The sequence below is a fragment of the Hyposmocoma kahamanoa genome, unplaced genomic scaffold (assembly GCF_003589595.1).
Source record: "Hyposmocoma kahamanoa isolate Upper Pololo Valley unplaced genomic scaffold, ASM358959v1 62, whole genome shotgun sequence".
Taxonomy (NCBI): domain Eukaryota; kingdom Metazoa; phylum Arthropoda; class Insecta; order Lepidoptera; family Cosmopterigidae; genus Hyposmocoma; species Hyposmocoma kahamanoa.
This window is the reverse complement of record NW_020653850.1, coordinates 11323690-11346430: the sequence shown is the minus strand read 5'-3', so window position 1 is coordinate 11346430 and position 22741 is coordinate 11323690. Positions and strand designations below refer to the sequence as shown.

The following is a 22741-nucleotide window of genomic DNA, read 5'->3' as shown; positions in this document are numbered from 1 at the left end:
ACATACACACCCACACTAAATACATACAACACACACACTCACATGCACTCCTCACACACACACATACATAAACGCAAACACATACACACACGCAACCACACTCTATTAGATTATATTTTCTTCTATATTCTATAAATTTGTTAAACTAATCCCTTACCATGTATATTGGAAATTTTAGGTACAGAATTGTTCAACCAAGAGGTGGAGACCAGGAGGCCTAAGATACAGGTCTTACCTAGTTTAGGCTCCTGTCTCTCACAATGTTTAATATGTACGCTCTGTTCCATTACTTTAAATTTATTGTGGGAGAAAATAAACAAATTATTATTATTATTATTATTATTATTATTTGATATCATAATAATTATAAAACTGACCTCAAAAGTTCGTGGAATTATATCTATTTGCCAAGCTTTATTGAAATCGGTTACCGGAAAGTGCGCGAAACCGGATTCGTCCCCTAGTTTGCCACCCTTAGAGATGGAATATTTTCTTCAAATTTAAATGGGACCAATACTGAGGTACAATCTTTCCAACAAGCACCATATCTTTCTACGTTAGTTTTGATTATAGTGACCCTCCCTACCCTTACGGGATACGGGAAGGACACTATATATAACCATTGTAAGGCACGTTCACTTCCCGACGCCGAAAAACAACGTCTCTCCAGTTCCCAATAACCTAAGCGGCTGTAGTGACCGGAGGATATCTAGCTTATCCTCTACTAGCTTTCCGTGCAAGTGCCGCAGTGTCCTGCGACAATGTCCGGATATAGCTTCCAAAAGGGCAACTCACGTGTCCCGCGCGTCTCCGCGCTACTAAGACGCGTTAGCTGCTCACGAGACAGACGCCCGGAAACATGCAAAACCGGGGCACACAAACATGTCCTTCTCTGCACCAAACTACAACCATAAACCCCAGCGAGTCAATACCCAAATCAGGGTCCGCCAAAGACGCCGTATGTATACGCAAAGGCGTATCACTGGCGGAGTATGACAATCTTGACATTTTATTATTTATTTAATTGAGCATTGGCCATAGCGCCATCATCTTAAGTAGGTAACAAAATTAATTAAGAAACTCAAAACATAATAAGCAGTAACAACATATAATAAAAATTTAATTTATGTAAAAATTGTAACTACAAAAATCCACCATTTTATTTCATTGTTTTCCTATCCCGACTTGCTCAGGACAAGTTTTTTTTGTAATACCTGAACTTTAATATACGTGCAACTTATTTTATATTCAAAATAAAATTTTAAAACAGCGACAGCTCATAAAATATTAACCAGTAAAGTAGTGATGACAAAGTATTTAAACAGAAACTTATTATGCTTTGAAAAGGAATCCGGATAAACAAAATAGAGCATAATTTATCGCAACAAGGAATTAGTATGGATGTTAATTGGTATATTATCACATGTTTTATTGGTTTTACGAGCGTAAAATCAGTTTTAATTAGTATTGTTGTTCTTGATATCAAGCGAATACGAGTAAGTATCATTATCGCACAGTTATAGTTGCGAATGGATTCATGAAAAATAATTCCTGACATTATTTTCATAGCAGATAAGAAAGGAGCTACATATGCGCTGCCAAAGTCCGTAAAAAATAATTACTTTTGTTTCATTTTTTGCCTGGAATTTCTTTTAATTGTAAAATAAATGCTTCACGTTTGTATAATCTGATTATAAGCAACGTTGTGACAAATGTTAGAAAACGACAAGCAAGCCACTTTCCTTTAGGCTGACGGAAACATCATATACATAGATAAACATTTGGGCCGTAACGCAACGAAATAAATTGATTATAGGAATCAGTGCATCTCTTGAACCATCGGATTTCAACGGAAAAAAATAGCGGCTATTTAATTTATGCTGGAAAAATATAGCAAGTGACGGTACTCGTATGACGACTGGATGAGTAACTTTATTATACTGTTCTTTCGTCGTATTTGTTCACATGAACGAAAATGAAATGAAAAATAAAACAATGAAGGGGATGTATGATAAAACAGTAAGTAATAATAATTAAAAGAAAAAATACATTCATAGACATGTAACGGCAATTATTATTGCGGCAAAGAAAAAGTTATTGGTTTTCCAGACGCATTAACAGTAGTCAGTCATATACAAAAAATATACAAAACGAACACCAAAGCACTTCAGCATTTTACTGCCTTTTTTTAAAGTATGCAGTGCAAACATTTAAGTAAATGCAAAAAGTGATAAACTATTTTTTTTTATTCTAGCAATTACGGACACTGATGCTGGTGGGCAGTTGGCTGTATGACAGTTTTGCTTTAGTTTTAAACAGACTACGTAATTAATTGTACGTAGGAATATTTAAAAGTTAGGTACAGCGCAAAAATAGATATTCATACTACTTCCCGACTTAGGCCGGTAAAGCGTTGTATGGTTCATAAACGACAAACTTTGTCAATAATGCAAATATTTCCGAGCATGTTTGAGTTTGGTTTAAATCACGACTATAAAGTATTTTCTGTTTAAATTTTTAGCACGATGCGAAATGAACTATTGTATGTACAAAATATCAAAATTTTTTTAAGATTTGACGTAAACAGAGAAACCTGATATACTGGATATCAGTTTTTTCTGCTACATCGACTAAAGATTACATACTATTAGGTACGGTGTCATCCAACAGTATTTTATCCATGATGCCAGTAAGTCTGGTAAGTGCTGAGGAAGTATTTGTTATCATGACCTTGTCTGTGGTAATCGCAAGGCAAATGTTTTAAATTACCTCACGTAATTCGCGTCATCTCGCTGATAGCGTTTGATAACATTGTTGATAGTTCGCATATTTGGAGAGATCTGGATAATAATGGGGCAGAATGTTTATGGTCAAAACATTTTTTTTTGTTTTGTTTAAATTAACTTCTGCATTTTGTTGAAAAACTATATTGTTTTTTTCTATGCACATTTCCATTAAATAAGAAACAAAAATATATAGGTTCCTATATTTAAAAAACTAAATAATGTAACTGTAACTGTTTTTCTTCAGTTTAGATACTTTTAACTAGGTACTAGTTTTTCCAATTACGTTAAAGCTTTTGTTGTTAAAATTTTGATAGCACTTTTCAATCTTATGACCATAAAAATAGTGATAATGAGGATCCGAATATGGGGCAAATCTTGCTCAAGTGTAGAATTACTTTGTCTTCATAGGTTTTCGCCATTGTTATACTTAGGAAATGAAATAAATCGCGTATATTTGTTCTTTTTCAAACTAAGCACCGTTTCGGGTTCTGACTCATGGTCAAACGTGACATGTGGTCTGTGGACGTGACCGTGGGACCTGTAAAGGGCCTGAGATGTTGGTCTGTTTGGAAAAAACAAATATATGCGATTTAAATCCGGATTTTTTTTAAATTTTCTAAATCAATATAAGATTCATGGCAACTGTATCGACACTACTAATATGGCAAATAGAAGGTTTAACTTTTAATGGGGAATCCTTATAGTTGTATACTTATTGTTGTGTTTACGACATATTGATTCTGTAATCTGTGGATGACGGCACTGGCTGACCTGATATATTAATATTGTTTTTATAATTGTGTATTGCAAAAAGTTCTATCCATTCTATAGGTATTATATTTTGAAATATGTATTTGTTTAAGTATTTATCTGGTTTATAATAGTTTCATGTTATTCATATTGTATTACATTATTTTGTTTTTTGTGCACGTAAGCCCGTTGTTATAGTTATTTTGTCCTGTATTTTGGTCTGCAGGAAGAAATTTCTTGTAGAAATAAGCAGTACCTTTTGTTTGTGTTTTCCTTTTATTAAATGTATTTTGTTTTTTTCCTGTGCAATAAATAATAATAAAAAAAAAGTTGTATTTAGTTGATTTTTATCTTAAATAAAAAATAAGGTATGAAAATCATGTCACTAAATTTGATTGCCACCTTAAAAATTTATTCTTATACTTCGTCACGACCTCGGTGGTTCAGTGGTTGGCACTGTAGGCGTTAGATGAGGTTTCATTCCGGGTAGGTTAATTTTATGAAATAGACCTTATTTGAATTGGGTAAAGTGTTTATTTTGTAATCATGGATTTTTTTGGTTTGAGACCAGATTGTCAGGCATCATTTATTTATTAAGCATGTTTTTATTGCTTTCGGCAATTTCAGGCACCCATGTTCATACTGTCCGTATTCTTTAATAAAAGCTTATTGATTTTGGTAGACAACGGAAATAGTGTAAGCTTCCAAGGAAGCGTTCTGGAATCCGAGCTGAGATTGCCGACAAATAACAACCTACCGCAGCGCCGGCGCAGGATTAGCAGATTACACGCGTTTATCCCTGCTCACACAGTTTATCTCTGCTTAGATCATCTTAACATGTACACTTTGTCTTTTGGAGCAACGCCTTTAATGTCTCTTTTTTGAGTAAGTATGTACATATACACCTCACCTTGTAATTACGTACAGCCTGACACACACATAATACACGCTATTTATGCTTTAGCAAGGGATTTGAGTTGTAGAATAACTCAGAGTTAATTATTGTTTGTTTTTTTTTATCTACATTCGAGAACAAATTAACTCTTGCTTTTATTGCACTATTTGAGTAAGAGATAATTTTTTTTTGTAGTTGAGCGCCTGGCGCCCAGGAGATTAATGTTTCAATAACATTTTTCATGTTTAACCGACTTCAAAAAAGGAGGATGTTCTCAATTTGACTGTTTGTTTGTTTGTTTGTATGTTATGCGATAACTCCTACGACCGAACTTCCTGAACCGATTTTGATCAAAACTAACGTAGAAAGATATGGTGCTTGTTGGAAAGATTGTACCTCAGTATTGGTCCCATTTAAATTTGAAGAAAATGTTCCACCTCTAAGGGTGGCCAACTAGGGGATGCATGGGGTTTCGCGCACTTTCCGGTAAGCGATTTCAATAAAACTTAGTTTTTTAGTACGCTATATTGATCGCTATTAACTATAATGTTTCCTCTATCCGTGATAGGTCTGGTTCTACCTTGATTATAACGGGTAACAAGGGATCTTGACATGTGGAAAATCGTAATAATATATTAAAATTCATAATACATTTTTTTACGTTGATGTAAATTAAAATTTACTTGCGGAAGGTTTTATGTTATTCAATTAAAGAAATGATACTACAGATTGAACCTGGCGGAAAAATGCATTAAAAATCTATCCTAAGCCTAAACAATTCAGGTTCCTTTCAGGTTTGTTCGATGTTTCTCATTAGGTCTATTCCTAATTAAACATGGTATCTAGCTTATAATATCGTGATAATATTAACAAACTTGGATACGAAAGTAAGTTGAACGATAGGACGAGAAATATTTGGTAAAAACGTGTTTTCCATATTTTTTGTTTGTTTCGTCATTGTTTTACGTACGTCTGATCATAGGCTAAAAGGCTTATAGCTCATAAGCATTTAACATCTTCGTGAAACTACGAGTGTAAAGAAACACAAGCAGCTCGTGGCGAGATTACATCGATACGCCGCCATTATCACTGATAGCCGGTCGTTGACCCCTGCGCCCGCCGGTCATTCGCCACTTTTTCAACGAGGTGAAAACTATAGCTTCTTATTAAATAGTAAATACTGTAACAGTGTCCTGGATATCTTTTTTGAGTAATACCATCGGTTTGTGAATCCGTTCTCATCCGGAGTAAAAGTACATTATGTAACCAGGAAGTGACCTATATATATAGTAGCAGTAGAGGTCCTTGTGAAAGAGTTCATCTAGGGAAGCACTGTCACCTTTGCGTTCCGATTTTGAAGGTGTGTTGGTGAAATTACAGGCACAAAAGACTTGTTGACTTATATATCAGCGTGACGGGCGCAGTGGCTTAGCCCTTTAGATCTTTGCGATTTAAAGCTCTGTGTGGCATTTTTTTTATATCATATGGGAACTAGAAAACCCTATATCGCGGGTGCCATGGACACACACATAGAAAACCACAAATTACACCCAAAGTCACGAGAGAAATAAATGCAGGCAGGTACTTGGTGCTTGGTGCAACGGGCTGGTATCCGCAACTCGACGAAAAAAATATTGAATAATAATGCCGGCTATACACATATTTCGGCCGGACTGGGAATCGAACCCAAGACTTCTGCGTGGCAGTCCAGTATGGTAACCGTTCATAGCATTGCAACTGCTATGGACAGGCGTGACGCTTGTCTAGTTCGTCCCGGTGTCATAGAAAAAAATTCTGCAATATTTCACCAAAATCAGTTTTAACATAATGTGATAGAGCATGTATTTTCCTACTGAAAAGAAAAAAAAGTAATTTAATTCTAAAAGAGAAGCTTGAAATAATTTATGCTCTATGTAAATTCCATATTTATTGCATATTATGTTACCTATTTTTACTAACAGAGTAAGTAATAACCTAAAATTTTATACGACAAAGACCAAAACAATGCAGAAAACTGAAAATCATGTACCAACCTTCACTTAGCATAGAGTCCTCATTAAACTGGACGTTTATTCATGAACTAACGTTAAACAAAAGTGAAATTATGTGTCGGCTTAGTTCAAAGTGGTCGCAGTTTATTACCATGGCGACTAGATTGTGTTGTCTTTTCAAAATCAGCCCGACTATTACACGTTGGGCAATGTTTGCGCGTTTCGAAACAAATAGCTGCGTATGCGTAGTCGCTTAGTTTCCGGATAGCTTGAGGATTCTGGATTCAGTTAGGTTTCATATTATTATTAACTCGATAGTGTTTTTATTTAACACGTTTTGTGAGTGTGTGTAAATTGTATTATGTTTACAATGCCTCGCAGTTTTTTTATTACTAAACGTTATTCCTTGTCGGGTTGTTATGTACAGACGAAATTACGTCATATTTTGGCGTGGTTGTTACAGTAATCCGGGTTAATCTCTTTTGAGATACTTTTGACAACAAGAAAATTTTTATAATTTATACAGAATGCACACGGACGATTTTTATTTTTTCAAATGTAAATTTAAAGTGACATGAGTGGCATCACGGACGAGCAACTTTTATTTTTATTAATTCCTTTTTTTTTAGATCCCATCGCGTTCGGTCATCGAATTCCATAGTGGAACTTTCCTCTTTTATGTTATCTGTCAATACACTTGATAGGTTTACATGGCGGCACGCGGCGGGAAGAAAGTTTCTTGTAAACAGAATTGCTGGTTAGGCGATTTTGTCTGATGCTTTTAAACAGCTGAAAACTTTCATTGAAAGTTCCAGAAAACCAGGTCCCTCCCAAATTATAAAAATATATAATGGAAATGTTAGTAATAACCTCGATCGTACGAAATAGTTTTATAAACATTCGTACTTCTTAAAAACTATTAAGGTGCGCTACAGATCCAAATCAATAGGGGCTATAGTTACTAAATGTATGATAGGAACTTTATTTGTCCATTTATCTGAAAGTAAGATCAACAGCTTTAAACTAAATCAAATAATAATAACCACAATTGAGAGCCAATACAGATTCTCATAAATAGAAATATAATAAGGAACCTGGATGGTCAACTTAACTAACTTATTGCACAAAGCGTAAATTATTATATAAAACATAAAAAGACCACCGCAATTGTAAGCCTCACTATGAATCAAATAAGTGCTCACTCATTGCTCTCCTTGTCGAAATCATGCATGCATTGAAAAGATCCAAATCAAAAGAATTACATGAAATATAATGATTGATTAGTATGAAGGTGTATACCTATTACTTAATTCCTTGGATTTATTAATCCGTATGGATGAATAAATCCAAGGAATTAATTTATAATTTAATTAAGTAATAAGACTATTTTTTCGAATCTAAATTGCGTAAATTTGTTTTTTTCAGGCAGCCGTGACCATTGGGACCTGTAAAAGGCTAAAACCGTTGGTTTGTTTGAAAAAGAAATACATGCGATCTAGATCCGAAAAAATAAGTTTAATTTAAAATGTGTAACAATCGCGAAATGAATTAAGTAATAACTACTCTAGGATTCAAGAATTTTTCTGTGGTAACATGGAGGCCTTCGAATTAAACTCAATTGGTTTTTCGATCCATGTAAACTTTCCCTAACATCAAGTATTGAATATCCAGCGTTAGATTAATATTTACGACCATTTTATTTTTGTACTTTATTAGTGTTCAAATATCATTAACGATTAGTGTATTGCACCTTAGTCTCGTCTCTCGCTATAAGTAAGTGAATTTATTACTTGAATGTCACTGACGGCGTTTCTAGCGGTGAGGCGTACACCTGGGGCGTAATAATTATTAACCAACAGATTTAGGAATTCTTAAAATATTTACTTTCTATTTAATTCACGTATGAGTTAATTAAATTGAGGGAGGTCGAAGAAAGTTTGGTAATAGCATCTTGGGTATTGATTATCGAATTAGTGTAAGTGATATAAATTAACAGAAAGATAATATGGAGCCGGTTCCATATCGAACGAAATTGAATTAAGTAGACTACCTTTACGTAGGGTTAGGTAGACGGGAAGAAATCTAAGGCAGGAAACGGCTGGGTACCTATCATATGGTTGATATATTTATGATGAAGATTATACAGGTTTCAAACGTAAGGGCTACACCACATTTAACTAACACTCATTCGCTACATAATTATATTTTTTACATTTCTGTAATAATCATAATTAAGTGATAAGTCACCGCGTGAGTGTTCCTAACTGTGGTATTTAAACCTAAAATTTAAACCATAATTTTATGATTAAATTTTAGTCACAAGGTTATCTAGACTTAAAAATAATTTGTTTTGTTACAGCGAATCTCACCCTCATCGGTGGAAAAGAGCTCGAGCTACTGATCTACTCCCCCATCCAGGACATGTATCTCTGTTTCAACCGTTCAAGGCTGATCGGCAGGCAGATGGTGAGTACCAATATTACTAAACCACATTACAACAACGAACTGAAAATGTAACATCGTATAATAGCTACGTTTCCTCGTTCGCAGACACGAGATCAAGCGGAGAGACAACAAAAATGCATCTTCAAAGAGGAGTTTTTAAACGGCTACAACAGATACAAACTAGCAAAGTACCCCCAGGTCTACATCGGGTTCAACCATCTCGGAATGCCAATGCGCTACTCCAAGAATCGGCCTATGAAGCCCCGTTGCACTTCTTTCTTGAAGGGGGATTACGGGTTCGATATCACCAACCACAATTTACAAGTCTCCGCCGGAGAAAATGCCGTCTACCAGCGCCCGCAGCGTAGACTCCGGCCTCCGCCCCAGAATTCCATCAAGAATTGTCACGGCATCCGCCACCGCCACGGCAGACACAGTAGGCGGAAGAACTGCCACGGCACGTAGAAAAGCAATCCTATTACGTATTAGCAGCTCATTTACGCTTCAACGCTTCGCGCGTTCCGTTGCCAGCTGTCGATGGATATTGTGAGTGGACAGAGTATTAGTCAACTACCGCAGTATTATTACAGTGACGAGGACTGGATAGCGTTAGGTTAGTGCTCGCGGTGGCCGCGGCGTCTCAAACGCCGCATGAATGGTAGCTGAAGCGAGCGAGCAAACATTTGAATGGGGAGAAAAAAGCCGAGCCGGGACGAACGTCCGCAGAGCTGTGAAATTCCTTAAGGTCGTGTAACATCGTGGCGCTCGTTTGCTCTTGTGCTTGCTAGGACTCGTGCTCTAAAAGGAAAAAAGGTTTTCTGTGGTAAGAGCAAATAGTAGTCCCGCCGGTCACGAGTCTTCCGACAGACCACCGCTGAACTGAAGTCCGTGTCCTTCGTAGCATGACGCGGGCGCGAGGTGGCTTGTGTTACGTCCTCATCACCAATAGATTTGCACCCTCGGTTGCTCCAGCTGGCTCGCCATAAGTGTAGCAAAACGCCTTTACGTCAATTCTCAGTGTGTTATTATTTAAAAGGCTTTACTGTTCGTGTTATGCTTGTAAATATAATTAAAGATAATTTGTGTTTACTTATTTATCGAAAAGCGTTAATCAGAAATTTGTAAACGTAGACATTAGTTGTAAAGTTGTATTAAAATATTTTGTATTTAATTATGGGTATTTAATCTATCCGACCTACCGCTCTCTTGTGATTAGCCGCAGTCGATACGTCCTAGTTTTCTTATTAACCTCTTGTAACCATTCTCGCAGCTCTGCTTTGTTTACAAAATATTTGTATTCTACTTTGTTACGAGATTGTATTTGATTGTATGGTTTGAGCGTTTTGTACATATATTATTTTAAGAGTTAGTCTGGGAGTGATAGGTTTCTGAATCTCTTCGTTAGTAGTCTGATTTCTCGATTTCTGTCACAATGATGCCTTTATGTTTCATTTGAGACGTACATAAATTGTGCGGTGTAATATTTGTAAAGCTAGTTTTGCTATTTGTGATACACAAACACCGAAACACAAAAAGCATCATTGATCCCCCATGTTCTGAAGAATTTTTTAAAATTTCTTGATCATCACGCATATCTATACCTATTGTAATAGAAGACATTATAATCTTAATATTTTAATAAGATCTGTGCCATAGTGTGGTGGCAATGTACAACTTTGTGTTCGCATTGTAACTAGTGTGTTAAGTTTGTCTGTAAACTACGAATAGAGAAAAATGTTAAACGTAAGACAAATAACTGAAATTAAACGTTAGTGTATCCTATACCCAGTGTATATTCAAATGGAAAGTAATTCGAATAAAAGTACTAGAATCGACCCCGGACAGGCAGTGTGAACTTCAGTCGTTGTTTTACATTACATTCCCATGTGTTCCATAGAGTAATGTACTCATAGACAATGCTAGTAAAAGAATATTGAAACATTCCAAACAATAAATTGTGTATTAATTTACAAAATATGCGCTTAAATACATAATACATTTTGTTAATATTGTGACACTGTCTACTTTATTATTGTGTCTAAATATAAGTATTCAGATGCTGAGAACGAAATCATATACCTAATTGCTAAGAAAAATTACGAAATTAAATCATATTTAACTCGCAAAGATTGTATTATTTTGGAATATTTTGTAGCCACATATAAATGTTTGCTGAGAAGTAGCCGGTCGGGTGCGGGTACAAAAAAGGCGATATTTCCAATAAACGGGCCGGAAGAGGGGCGTTTGCGGGTGAAACGTAAGTTTTAGAACAAACAGGGTAAAGTGGGCCTAACTGGGCATGAAGGCGCGTCGTAGTCCGCGCCGCGCCGACCGCTGCGCGTGCGTTCTTCGATTAGCACCTCCCTACCTGCATACAGAGCAGAACGGTGTAGAGACAAAAAAAAATATAGATGATTTCAAGTTAATACACTTATGTATTCTGCGTTTTTTTGAAAAATACAATTACGCGAGGGATATTCCGTGATTGCCAAAGTGAGCAAATAGGTACCAGTATTTGCTAGAAATTATGTAAACACTTTTGTTTAAAATTTCTAATGCTAATGCCACTAGTTCACACTCATGATAATGTATTCGACTAGGTAACAATGTTTTTAATCTAAAAATTCAAACTTACATAACTTTGGTTATTAACTATTGCAACTAAGTTATCGCTGTTACTTCGCAATAAATAATGGTTTATGTTTACATAATGTTCTCTGAGTTAGTCTTTTTAATTTTTTAAAATTACTTCACATTTTCCTTCAGTTTGTAAAACCGTATAAAATACTTAATTATTTCAAGGGATTAGTCAATATTGAAGAGATAACCTCATTTTATTTAATAGTAATAAGCCACGTCTTTTCATGTAGCACAATACCTCTGCCATATCGAATTGAAATAATTTCGTTTCATACTTGCTAAAAAAATACAATTAGCGCTAAATGTATAAGAAATCCGATTGTAATGTTTATTAACTCGAATACCGTAACATAATCTAAAACCTATGTTTTAGATATATCTATATATCTGCGCGACGCATTAGATGTCCGGCAATAGATAATTATCTAGCTAGATAGTTTCAAAACCTATTATCAACACTACAACCGATAAATAATTTCGGTATTGCAAAAACGCGTACCAATTCAACATCAGTGTTTAATGATGTACACCATTCTGTGATTATTGTGTCAGCGAAGAGGCCTTTCACAGGGATTTAAGCGCAATAATAATATATTATTATTATTATTAACCCCTTCATGGACAGCAACAGCGTTTATCGTGAAGTGAAATATTAAAATATGATAGTACGGGGTACCCCGTTTTGCTTCATGGATCTCAAAAAAGTACAGGCTTTTCAGTACGATTTCAAGTATTTACTGCTTGCCCATAGGGAAGTATCTAGAACGTACTGACAAAATTCAATAATTTACATACATTGAACATTATATCGCACTGCTATTACAATAGCAATAATATCATAACTCGAAATATGTGAAAATCAAGATTATATCAATGTTGGACGTAAAATTTGATTCTCTACATGTCAATAAAACCGTCGTTAGAATATTGTAAAAAACAACTAAAATATATCTACTTAGCTATTTAACTCAAAATGAGACACGCTTTATGTGAGCTAGTTCTGGCCAAAATAGTCCTTATTCAAAAACAAGAAATTATTTTTTCTCTTTTATTTTTAAATATGTATATTTGGTAAGTAGGAAATAACCTATACATAAATTTGTACAGATATTTCACGGGAAGCGAGCAATTCGTTTTTCGTCGATTCTGAGAAAATACACTTTTAGAGTTAATACACTATTGTATTAACAGTGCGATATATTGAATAAAAGTATAACCACTACGGCAAGAAAATACGATATACTGGCTTTTTGTGTGCGGTATATTTAAGTACCGTCGGTGAAAAGGTTAATAAATAGTTTTATGTTATTTAAGTAGCCTCTGACTGCTTTAACTTCTCTGTATAGCGAGAGAAGTAACCCTGGCCCAAACGGAGACATAGCTCGATTATGTTTGTAGATACTAACATATGTACTGATGTAAGTGCTAATTATATTCAGCGCGCCGAGGTTGGTGCATAGCACTCGTACAGGTGCGTTTAGTAAACTTTTTCATGTAGTCACTTAACCAAATTAAAAGGCATAAGTTTTGTCGACGGCAGACACATCGGGATCGCTAGCTAGACGAGCACAATGAACCGAATTTCGTTTTCGACACAGGCATATTCATAATTATTTGAATATATTAGTTATCACTTGTCGACAGGAAGATAAGTATTCAGTATCTACCTACTCAAATGTTATCAATTTTCCGAAAGCATGGCGAAGAAATTTTCACATTTAATTAAGAGTCCATACAACCTCTAATGGCTTTGGTAGATTCGGCATAACAGTGAAAGGTGTTGATTCAGTTTGGAAAAAATATATGGTAGAATTGAGGATGTACACTGATTACTATAAAAAAACAATACAAACGAAATTTAATAGAAGAAAATCGCTCTATTCATTAGGTACTTTACATAATACCAATGGTTTTTTTTTATATCAACTGTATTAAATAAGATACGTATAGTATACGATATATATTTTTCAAATGACTTCATTATATATATACATATTCTGAAATAAAGCCAGTATCCCTGTCACTCGATCCAAGCAAAATGAACCGTATTAGTATGGGAAAATTTTGAATTCGAGCTGAGGTAGTATCGACTCTTAAGCAGAGACAATTAATAATAACTACTTCGTAAAAAAAATCACGCGCGTGTTTAGATTTGAACCTGTATCTTTAACAGACTTAAAAAATTCGGTGGTTCTCAATTCGAGTGCAATTTTTTTGTGTGTTTACGCGATTACTCACTATTTGTGAACCGATTTCGATGATTCTATTTTGCGGAAGTTTGAAGTAAATATTCGACCTCTGATGATGGCAAATTAGGGGATGAATCGATTTATTGTATTTCACACATTTTCTGTTAACCGTTTCAATAAAACTTGGCAAATAGATGTAATTTCACAAATTATTGAGGTCAGTTTTTATATAAATAATCTCAGTACACAGTATTAAAAACCGACCTCAAAAGTTCGTGGAATTACATCTATTCGCCAAGTTTTATTAAAATCTGTCATCGGAAAGTGTGCGAAACTGGATTCATCCCCTAGCTTGCCACCCTTAGAGGTGGAATATTTTCGACAAATCTAAATGGGACAATACCAAGGTACCCTCTTTCCAACAACAACGAATCATCAATCGGTTCATAAATGCCGGAGTAATCCCATAACATGTAGGTACACAAAAAAAGTCAAATTGAGAACCTCCTCCTTTTTTTGAAATCGGTTAAAAAGTGATAATTATTTAACATTACCTACGTACGACATTTTGCGCACGTGTACGAAAAAAAGCAAAATATTAGTTACGTGTGAAAAATTTACAAAACCATTAGATATAACGTTGCCTGTGTCTGAGTTTATTTATTTACGAGTTGAGCCATTATGATAATTGTAAAGACAAATCAAGGCGTCTTATTTTATGTCAAGCTACACATTGACGGATCTTGTTCCGTTACTCTTGAGGCAATATTCGAACAACAATGTACAAAACAAATCAACCAACCAATTACAGCGTACTTTAAAAAAATGTAAACCTACATATATGCTCCGTACAATACATTGACGACAAATTTTAATAACAGCAATGGCAGTCCCTTTACGCATGAAAAGATCGTTCATTAATAATATTTTAAAGATTAAATACAACAGGAAATTTTAGTTATAGATTAATTCAGATTAGGAAATATCTCCGAAACTAGTGAACTAAACTGATATCGATAATTTTTTAGGTCATAGTGAAAGAATTAACGGAATCGGTTTTTTTAGGAATTCATGTCACGATAACAAAATATTGAATATATTCGATTTCAATAATCGATTGCAATTGTTCCAATATGAGTTGTTTAAAAACAAAATTAACCTAAGGATATTGAACACCAAGCTACAAATGAACGAGGAGGCACGTGTTGCCTCAAACGTGGTGAGCCAGGTGAACCAACACGATACCTACATTTGTGCTTGTAAGTATATTTGTCTACTTATTACCTTTATTTAAATTTCCAGTGGATCCTCCTTGGGACTGTTTAAGATCGAGGCAAGGTAACTTTTAAACGTGTTTATTTCGATTTGAAAATATTCATTTCAAACTGTACAGCGTAGATTTGGAGTTTTAAATAGTTAAAAAAAACATTGTCAAACGTGATTTTTTCACAGCAACGTAATATGTAAATGTAAAATACGTATATATGTATGTATAAATGAAAAAATAAAAACCACGTGCACTAAAGAATGACATATAAGTACGGTCTCGTAAAAATAATAAAATCAACTAAAACACGGTTCGCTTTCAACTAAAACCGATATTCATGTTAAAAACCTTCTGAATGGAGCAGATAAAAAGCAGCCCAAAACGTTAATCGAGGCATGATGCTTCCAACTAGTTAGGTTTGTGTTAACTATTTAACTAAACATTGAGCCGGTCCTACCTGGTGTTGAGATGTTTATGAATCGAGGGACGAGAATTCCATTTCCAACATTGTATTAGCTCAATGTGGGATGAACGAGTATCAAACAGTACCAAGAAGATCGTTGTCTAAATTTATAAAGTTTCACTTAATTACGAGAAAATTATGAACGGTGCATCAATTTTTACTATGTAATGTACATTCGATACCTGACCCTAAGATACATGACCTTCTCTCACATTCAACGGAAAACTGTAAAGGAAATGCAAGTTTTTGGTTGAAATACGCTTTTACGTAATGTAAAACGTCATTCACTAATAACGCAATAAGGAAGTCATATCATAATTAATTTTACGGCTCACAGGTTAAAGATTAAGCTTGTTTAACACCTTTCTTCACACTGAGTTAGTTAGGGGGTCAGGTATCTTAGGACTTAGACTTTACTTGTAAAATACGGATGTATTAATAATCTTCATGGGCGGAAAAGAGAACACTAATAAATAATCAAAGAAATGTCAGATTGTTAAAAAGAAAAATAAAAAGTAAATTGAAAAGATATCTCATTCTCATAAACAACGGGCTCTCATAGCTGATGACTCTGATTCTCTTTGATAAGCCCTCGATTACAACGGCGCTGGAGAGCTCGACAAATACACGGCCGCGACTAGACGAAAAGGAAACATCTTAGCGTTGTTATAAACATATCTAGATACTTGCAAGTACATATATATAAATACATAAAAATTTGTAGTATTGACTGGAATTTCAATGAAACTGATCTAGATTAATTTGTTGAAAACGAGTAATAAATGAAGATATTACCATTAATCTTAAGCTAAAGTATGTCATAAAAAACTCCAAAACAGACAATATCAGCTTATAGAGCCATTAAAGTAGGAAAGTACAGCAAAAAACACTTATGCTTAAATAGGACAGGATGAAATTAGTTGGATTGAAGAAAGCCTTTGAAAGGAGTTTTTCGAAAGTGCCTCTACAAAAAACACGCATATTATTACGAAATGTCTTTCAAACTACGTGACACGTAGAATACACATATGTGAGGACAAAAGTAGGTCCATTATGAAGTTGCGGCATAATTTTACAGATTCCTTCGAGTTGCTCCTCAAACACCCTCAGCCATTCAACCCTTCCACTTGGGCTTGACAAAAAATACTCCACTCAGTAAATATTGGACGTCCAGTCTCATAGCGTTCGTCACAAGAGTCGAGAGTCAGCGATAATAACAAATGAAATAAAGATGTCAGTGACCGATACGTACGTAAGTAATGCAGTACAAGTAACCAAAGTAAAGTCCCTGCAGATAATTTTATTTCGTGTCCTAATGGCTTGTACAGTCCTCTTCACAAATTTCATGTTCTGACTCTATCGAACGTTAAACTATCTTAAACTTCGTTTTATTAGAATTAGAAAAACTGTAAACAAAGAGCAGTGATCGGACCTTTTTCTTCAAATAACAAATTGCAAGAAAACATGGTGTGAATGACAAATTAAATTTACAAATGACAGGATAATATGTTATTATTTATTTATTGAGCATTGGCTATAGACATCAGCTTAAAAAGGTAACAAATAACGAAAAAACTCAAAACGTAAAATATGCAGAACTTTATTCTATTTAAAAAAATATTCGTGTCAAAACTGTAACACTTGAAAACCTTATCATTTTATTCAAAAAAATCTGTTTAATGTTTGGAACCTCTGTTTCTTTACACTATTTTATAGTACAAGTTTTTGAATTAGATTAAGTACGTAAAGATAGAAATGTTTAAATTTAATCTTTAGTGAATACTTACTACGAGTAAAAAAAACATAATAATTACATAAAGGTAGTTAAATATGTTTGAGAATTTTGTTTCACGGTAAATGACTGAATGGGTGGCGCCCGATACAAGACCCGAATTTCCTTCTATCTAATGCTAAAAAAACGAAGTAGAAATTTTATCAATAAAGGATATCACGCTAAAGAAAATTGTAGGAATTAATAATTTAATTACGGTTAATAACAGAGACAGTCTCTGATTGCCGTGCATTCTTCATGACTTGTACCACACAGTAGAATGTATTGTGTTGGTCCTTAGTCCTTTTAACGCCACTCGTCTGTTTGAAGTCGTTGGGTATTACAAGTCCATTAGGTTCGCTTGCGGATACGTATGGACTGTTCTTACAGCACTGAGATGGTAAGGAGACGGTTATATAAATATATTTTCTGGGCCATCAATTATTTTATCTCTAATTTGTTTTAACACGGTTACCTACCAATTTGCTATTGTCTTAAAGTTTTATCTCGAACTGCGTGGAGAGTAAAACAACGTAAACTTTGCACAATGTTACTTTTGCAAATATTATTGCAGCTCAAAAATTTACTGTATGTGTACAGGAACTAAATTCAACACCTACTGACTTTACCATATTAAAAAATCGAATTTCTACTACTTTTCTGATGTCATATTTAAATATTACAAGATACCTAATAGTTGTAGCTTCAATAGCTGTAGCTCCAATAGCTGTAGCTTCAATAGTTGTAGCATATATTTCTGTGGGCAGTCGCTTGAAGCCTCCTATCTTTTTATTTATCTATCCCCATTACATTTTTTGGACAAAGGCTCTAGTGTTTGGTCTCGTGAAGAGGCCAACAAATGTGGTGGGCAAATAGTCAAGGTTCCCACGCCGGGCCCAGTTTAATTTTTGACCCTATGTCAAAGAGGAACATATTTTTTAATAAGTTTAGTAATTAACGCGTTAATGAAGTATTACGCAAGCAGTAGCAGTCTACTGCTAGGAGCAGCTCCTTGTGAAAGAGAGTGCAGGGAACAACTGCCACCGTACCTATTTCTGCCACCAAGCAATAATGTGTTAGCGATTGTGTTTTGTGGCATCGTTATAAAACCTACATTTTTATTTATATTTACTATAAGTTTTATCATCGGTCACTCTAAATAAAAAGTAGCGCAAAAAGAAAAATAAGCGCACCGGGAGATCGAGAGCTGAAAAAAATAGGCGAGGGAGTGGAGAGTCATTGGAACGTAATTTTTGAATGTGTAAGTAACGAAAATTTACTGTATGCATATTGTATGGTTTACATTATTAAGCTAGCTAATTAATAATATCCTGGTTTGAATCCGTCGAGTGGAAAGTGCGCACTATTGCGGTCCGGTTTTGAAGGGTAAGGGTGCTGGTGAAATTACAGGCACATGAGCATTGTTAGCTTATGTTTCCGGTTGGCGGGCGCAATGGTAGTGCTCCTCAGATCTTTGCGATTTAAAGCTCTGTATGGCAATTGTTGCAGATAAGCGTGTAGCTTACCACCACGCGCACGATTTTCACGCAAAATAGGCGCCTTGACGTCGAGTTGCGGACACTAGCCCGTTACACCAAGTAGCAAGTACCAAGTAGTAAACTTCTGAACTTTTTCCCATAATTCGCTTGTAAATTTTAATTATTATCAATTGTCAGAGCAACCACAATATATATAATGTTTAGTTTTAAGTCTGTTCTGTACATCTATATACAGCTATTCCTATACAACTACTAATACCATTTCTAAACAAAGACTATCTTATAAATAAAATGTATCAACGCAATGTATGTATCACAATTAGATAATCCTCCGTTCAATCACCAACTCCAACCAAGATATTTCTAACGATTCCAATCAATTATAGGGGATTCCTTTGGGAACCTACCGCCACGCAGACATTTCTAATCCTTGTTACTTCATTCTTACATTTATGGGATATGTTACCATTATTAATCTTTCTTTTAGTTACTTTTATGGTGTACATGTCTATAATAATACATTCCTGTTGGTTGTAAGCGGGTACGAATAATATTGATGGAGATTAAAGTCGTATTTTTAAGAAGAGGTGCGATTTTAATGTATTAGTGCGATTTTGGCTGTAGTTCGGACAGAAACTAGAAATAATTATATTTGTATATAGTATATTATATACTATGTATATAGACGATACTAGAAAAAAACATGAAACATAAAGAAGATTATTTATCACAAAACATTTCAAGTACAAAACAATACATCTTAAGAAAACACGTGAAATTCCCGTCATAACAATAGAACACTCACATGTAGACATTCTCATTATACACCACTTAATAATAAACATTCAAGCATTCAACAGACATGATAAATGAACTAGTGAAGGTCATACAAATCGGAATTTCACCGGCAGCTCTTCACGACAATCAAATCAGAATCTCCATAACAGATAAAACGTTAAAAGTCAATCGTTCATCCGATAAACTACTAATGAGTGCTTGAAAACAAACTTATCTTGATGAGACAGTTGGGTAAGACACACCATTAATAACCCAACAATAAATAATAACATCATTACTTCAAAATCATGACCACCCAAAATCATCACCTTGTATCATCATAAAGATAAAAAGAACGCAGTAGATTATGAAAAGTGAAGAGAAATCGCTGAACATAATTATAGGGTCCAAGATACGAACAATTTGCATACGATATTGACCGCTAATGGATGTAAGATAGCATTTTTTTCTGAATATTCAGCTTTGATCATGCACAATTATTAGCATAGATAACATCCGGAGAATGAGATGTTCCATTTCGAATCGCCAAGTAATTCTTTTTTCATTTTCAAAGCGGGTTCGAAACTGATTAAGATTTAACAGTTCATTTTAACTATGTGTATGTTCTATGTATGTTCATTGCTGTAGCAGATAAGCAGAAAGTCTGATGAATATATCATTCAGAGTAAAATTGAATTTATTTCTTCAAAGTATTTAATATTTTTGAATTGGAGTAACGCCATGAATCTTTATACGGCTTTCATTTTTAAATGGATATTTAGGCAAATTTCGGCGACTTTTAACCTCAGAGAGTGAATATTAGCGTAGGTAACTCTTTTGCGTGATTCTGGTCTGTATTTAATCTCTGTTATCGGCAAACTGTGCAGACTGGCTTAACTTATGCATTGTCAGTTTCGCTGGGTCCAACGTGTAACCAGCATATTTTATGATTATTATTTAAAAAATAATTTATTGCTATCCTTTAAGGCCATGTGGTTTTCAAAAATGCTTCAAATTAATTAAATTTTTTAAAGAACACTATTTTAAAGTATCTGATATCTGCAACTTTGTTCGCGTGGAGTTAGGTAAATAACCGCCCTTTTGTTCTGTAAACACAGCAGAAGTTGTTGTGGGAAAAATACGTTTAATCCCATACACTGCACTTATTATGAGATATATAAAAAATTATAAAAGGCAGAGTCTAAAAAGTTTAAAGACGTATTAGTTCGGTTTAGACTCGGTACACACAAAAAAAGATTTACCTACACAAATGTGTTTACATTTGTGTAGGTAAATCTTTTTTGTTTTTTTTTATGACGTAGTTTAAAGAAATACATTATTTACGTTGAAGAATAAGGAATACGATTTTTCTATATATAAAATAACACTGTAAATAAATGAGCAAATCTTTTTTGTTATAGGATATTTAGATTCCTTCAGTTTGATCTCCTGAAATTCGTATGAACTACATAAAGCAAGAATTCGTACCAAGTTTGAAAGTATTAGATCCCAATTTGTAATTTCGAAACCCTCTAGTACCTCTGTTTTTGATTAAGAAGAAACAAACTGCAGTTTTTAAATAAAATACATCCTATAGTCTCTGAAAGTTTCATCAATAGTTTCATGGCATAATCTGACCAAACATCTGGATGTTTGTATAGGTTGGAGATTGTTAGTGATTGATACTGACGATAATTAATAGTAGAACTTCGTTTCAATGGCAAAATCTGTTTATATAATGATATTAAAATGTAATTCCTATAATCACAATCCAATAGTCCAACAGTGTGTTTGACTGAAAATTATTTGCTGCTTCAATCACATGAACATACTGAGAATGAACCTAAAAATAGTTCTTCAATATGTAAAGTAACATACATACACTTTACACTTATGCGATCCTGACACATATCTTTTACCTCACCAACACGCCTCAGTGCTTTTATACATGCTCGTCGGTTAAGGGTAATCTTGACCGGACCTTTCTTTAGGACGTCCTCAATTTGCTCATGGTAACACTAACTTGCCTGCTCACTCTCGCTTTATAAATTTGTAAATTTTCTGCATTCCTTCTTCAAGTTCGAACCATCTAATCATCCATTTCGCTACCCTTGTTCTTACATGTTCTTCCACGCCACCGCAATCTAAATTAACACCAAAAATATTAATTGCAACAGTCAGTGTGGTGGAGGGTTGCTCTGTTCATTTTAACGAAAAGGATCATTACTACCTACATAGTTGTCACAGACAAGTATGAGCGTTCATTCCAATTGCTGATTTTTTAGTGCCTGTATTTTATTTTATTTTTATTGTGATGGAAATTACATTGCAGAATTTTCATTAACAATGAATTCATAATAAATCTAGCACATGATAAAGCCATCAATACCATTATAACAATTGCACAATGGTACATAAATAAAAACAGCGTCATAACCGCCATCATTGATCTCATAGTCACTCAGGACTTGCGATAAGCGACAGTGGATTTTTATAACGTAAAAATTTCTTTAGGCATTCAGTACGAGACGATGGAAACTCCAAGTTCTACTCCATACGTGAAATCAGTGGTCAGTCATAAAAGTGTAATACGACACTGACGAGGTGGATATGACTGTAACAACATTAGTAAAAGTAAACAAGTAGGAACATTCATTTTCAAGAATATTGTGAAATCACATTATCAATTTAGTAGAACACTCTGAGACTTGGACACGAATATGCAATGTTGTATGAAAACTGAACGTCGACATATCACCTTAACAGCGAGTACATAAAATATGGTTATTGATTAAGTCTTGTGAGATTTAATCGTTTGATGCAAGACACCGCTCGTTCTTTGATGCTGAACGACAAGTAATCGATGAAAATATGCTGAGAACCGCTACCTGGTTTCATATTTTTCCGGCATAGGACTTTTTACGTTGTAAGTCAATAAAGGTTGTTACGTTATTTTTGACTCTTTTTAGTATTATTTTTATTTTGATAATATACAGGTAAGATAAAAAAGACAATAAAAGTTATAAACAAAACATACACATCGATTCGTCTTTTCGATCAGTCTGAAACGATGAATCGTAAAGACAAATTGTGTGTTGACATCAATATTCGTATTGGCAGTAAAATAAATTATCATTGTAATCTCTTGATTGGTGGTAGGATTTTCCGTCTGTGCAGAATTAGCTCAACAGCGCCCTTCCTATTTCTAACGCGAAATGGCAGTGCGGTGTTCTGGGTTAAAGGGCAAGGAGGGTCTATCCACTATACA

General features: G+C 34.5%; 1 protein-coding gene across 3 annotated transcripts in view; it reads left to right on the top strand.

The window, feature by feature from the left end:
* The window catches only part of LOC113229447, a 107148-nt gene extending 96159 nt beyond the window's left edge, over positions 1–10989 (top strand). For all 3 annotated transcript variants that reach the window (XM_026463039.1, XM_026463038.1, XM_026463040.1), the window contains 2 exons: positions 8782–8888; positions 8973–10989. In XM_026463039.1, coding sequence (XP_026318824.1) covers positions 8782–8888; positions 8973–9332 — 467 coding nt within the window. In that variant the 3' untranslated portion in view covers positions 9333–10989. The remainder of the gene's footprint in view (positions 1–8781; positions 8889–8972) is intronic.
* Positions 10990–22741: the final 11752 nt, after the last annotated feature.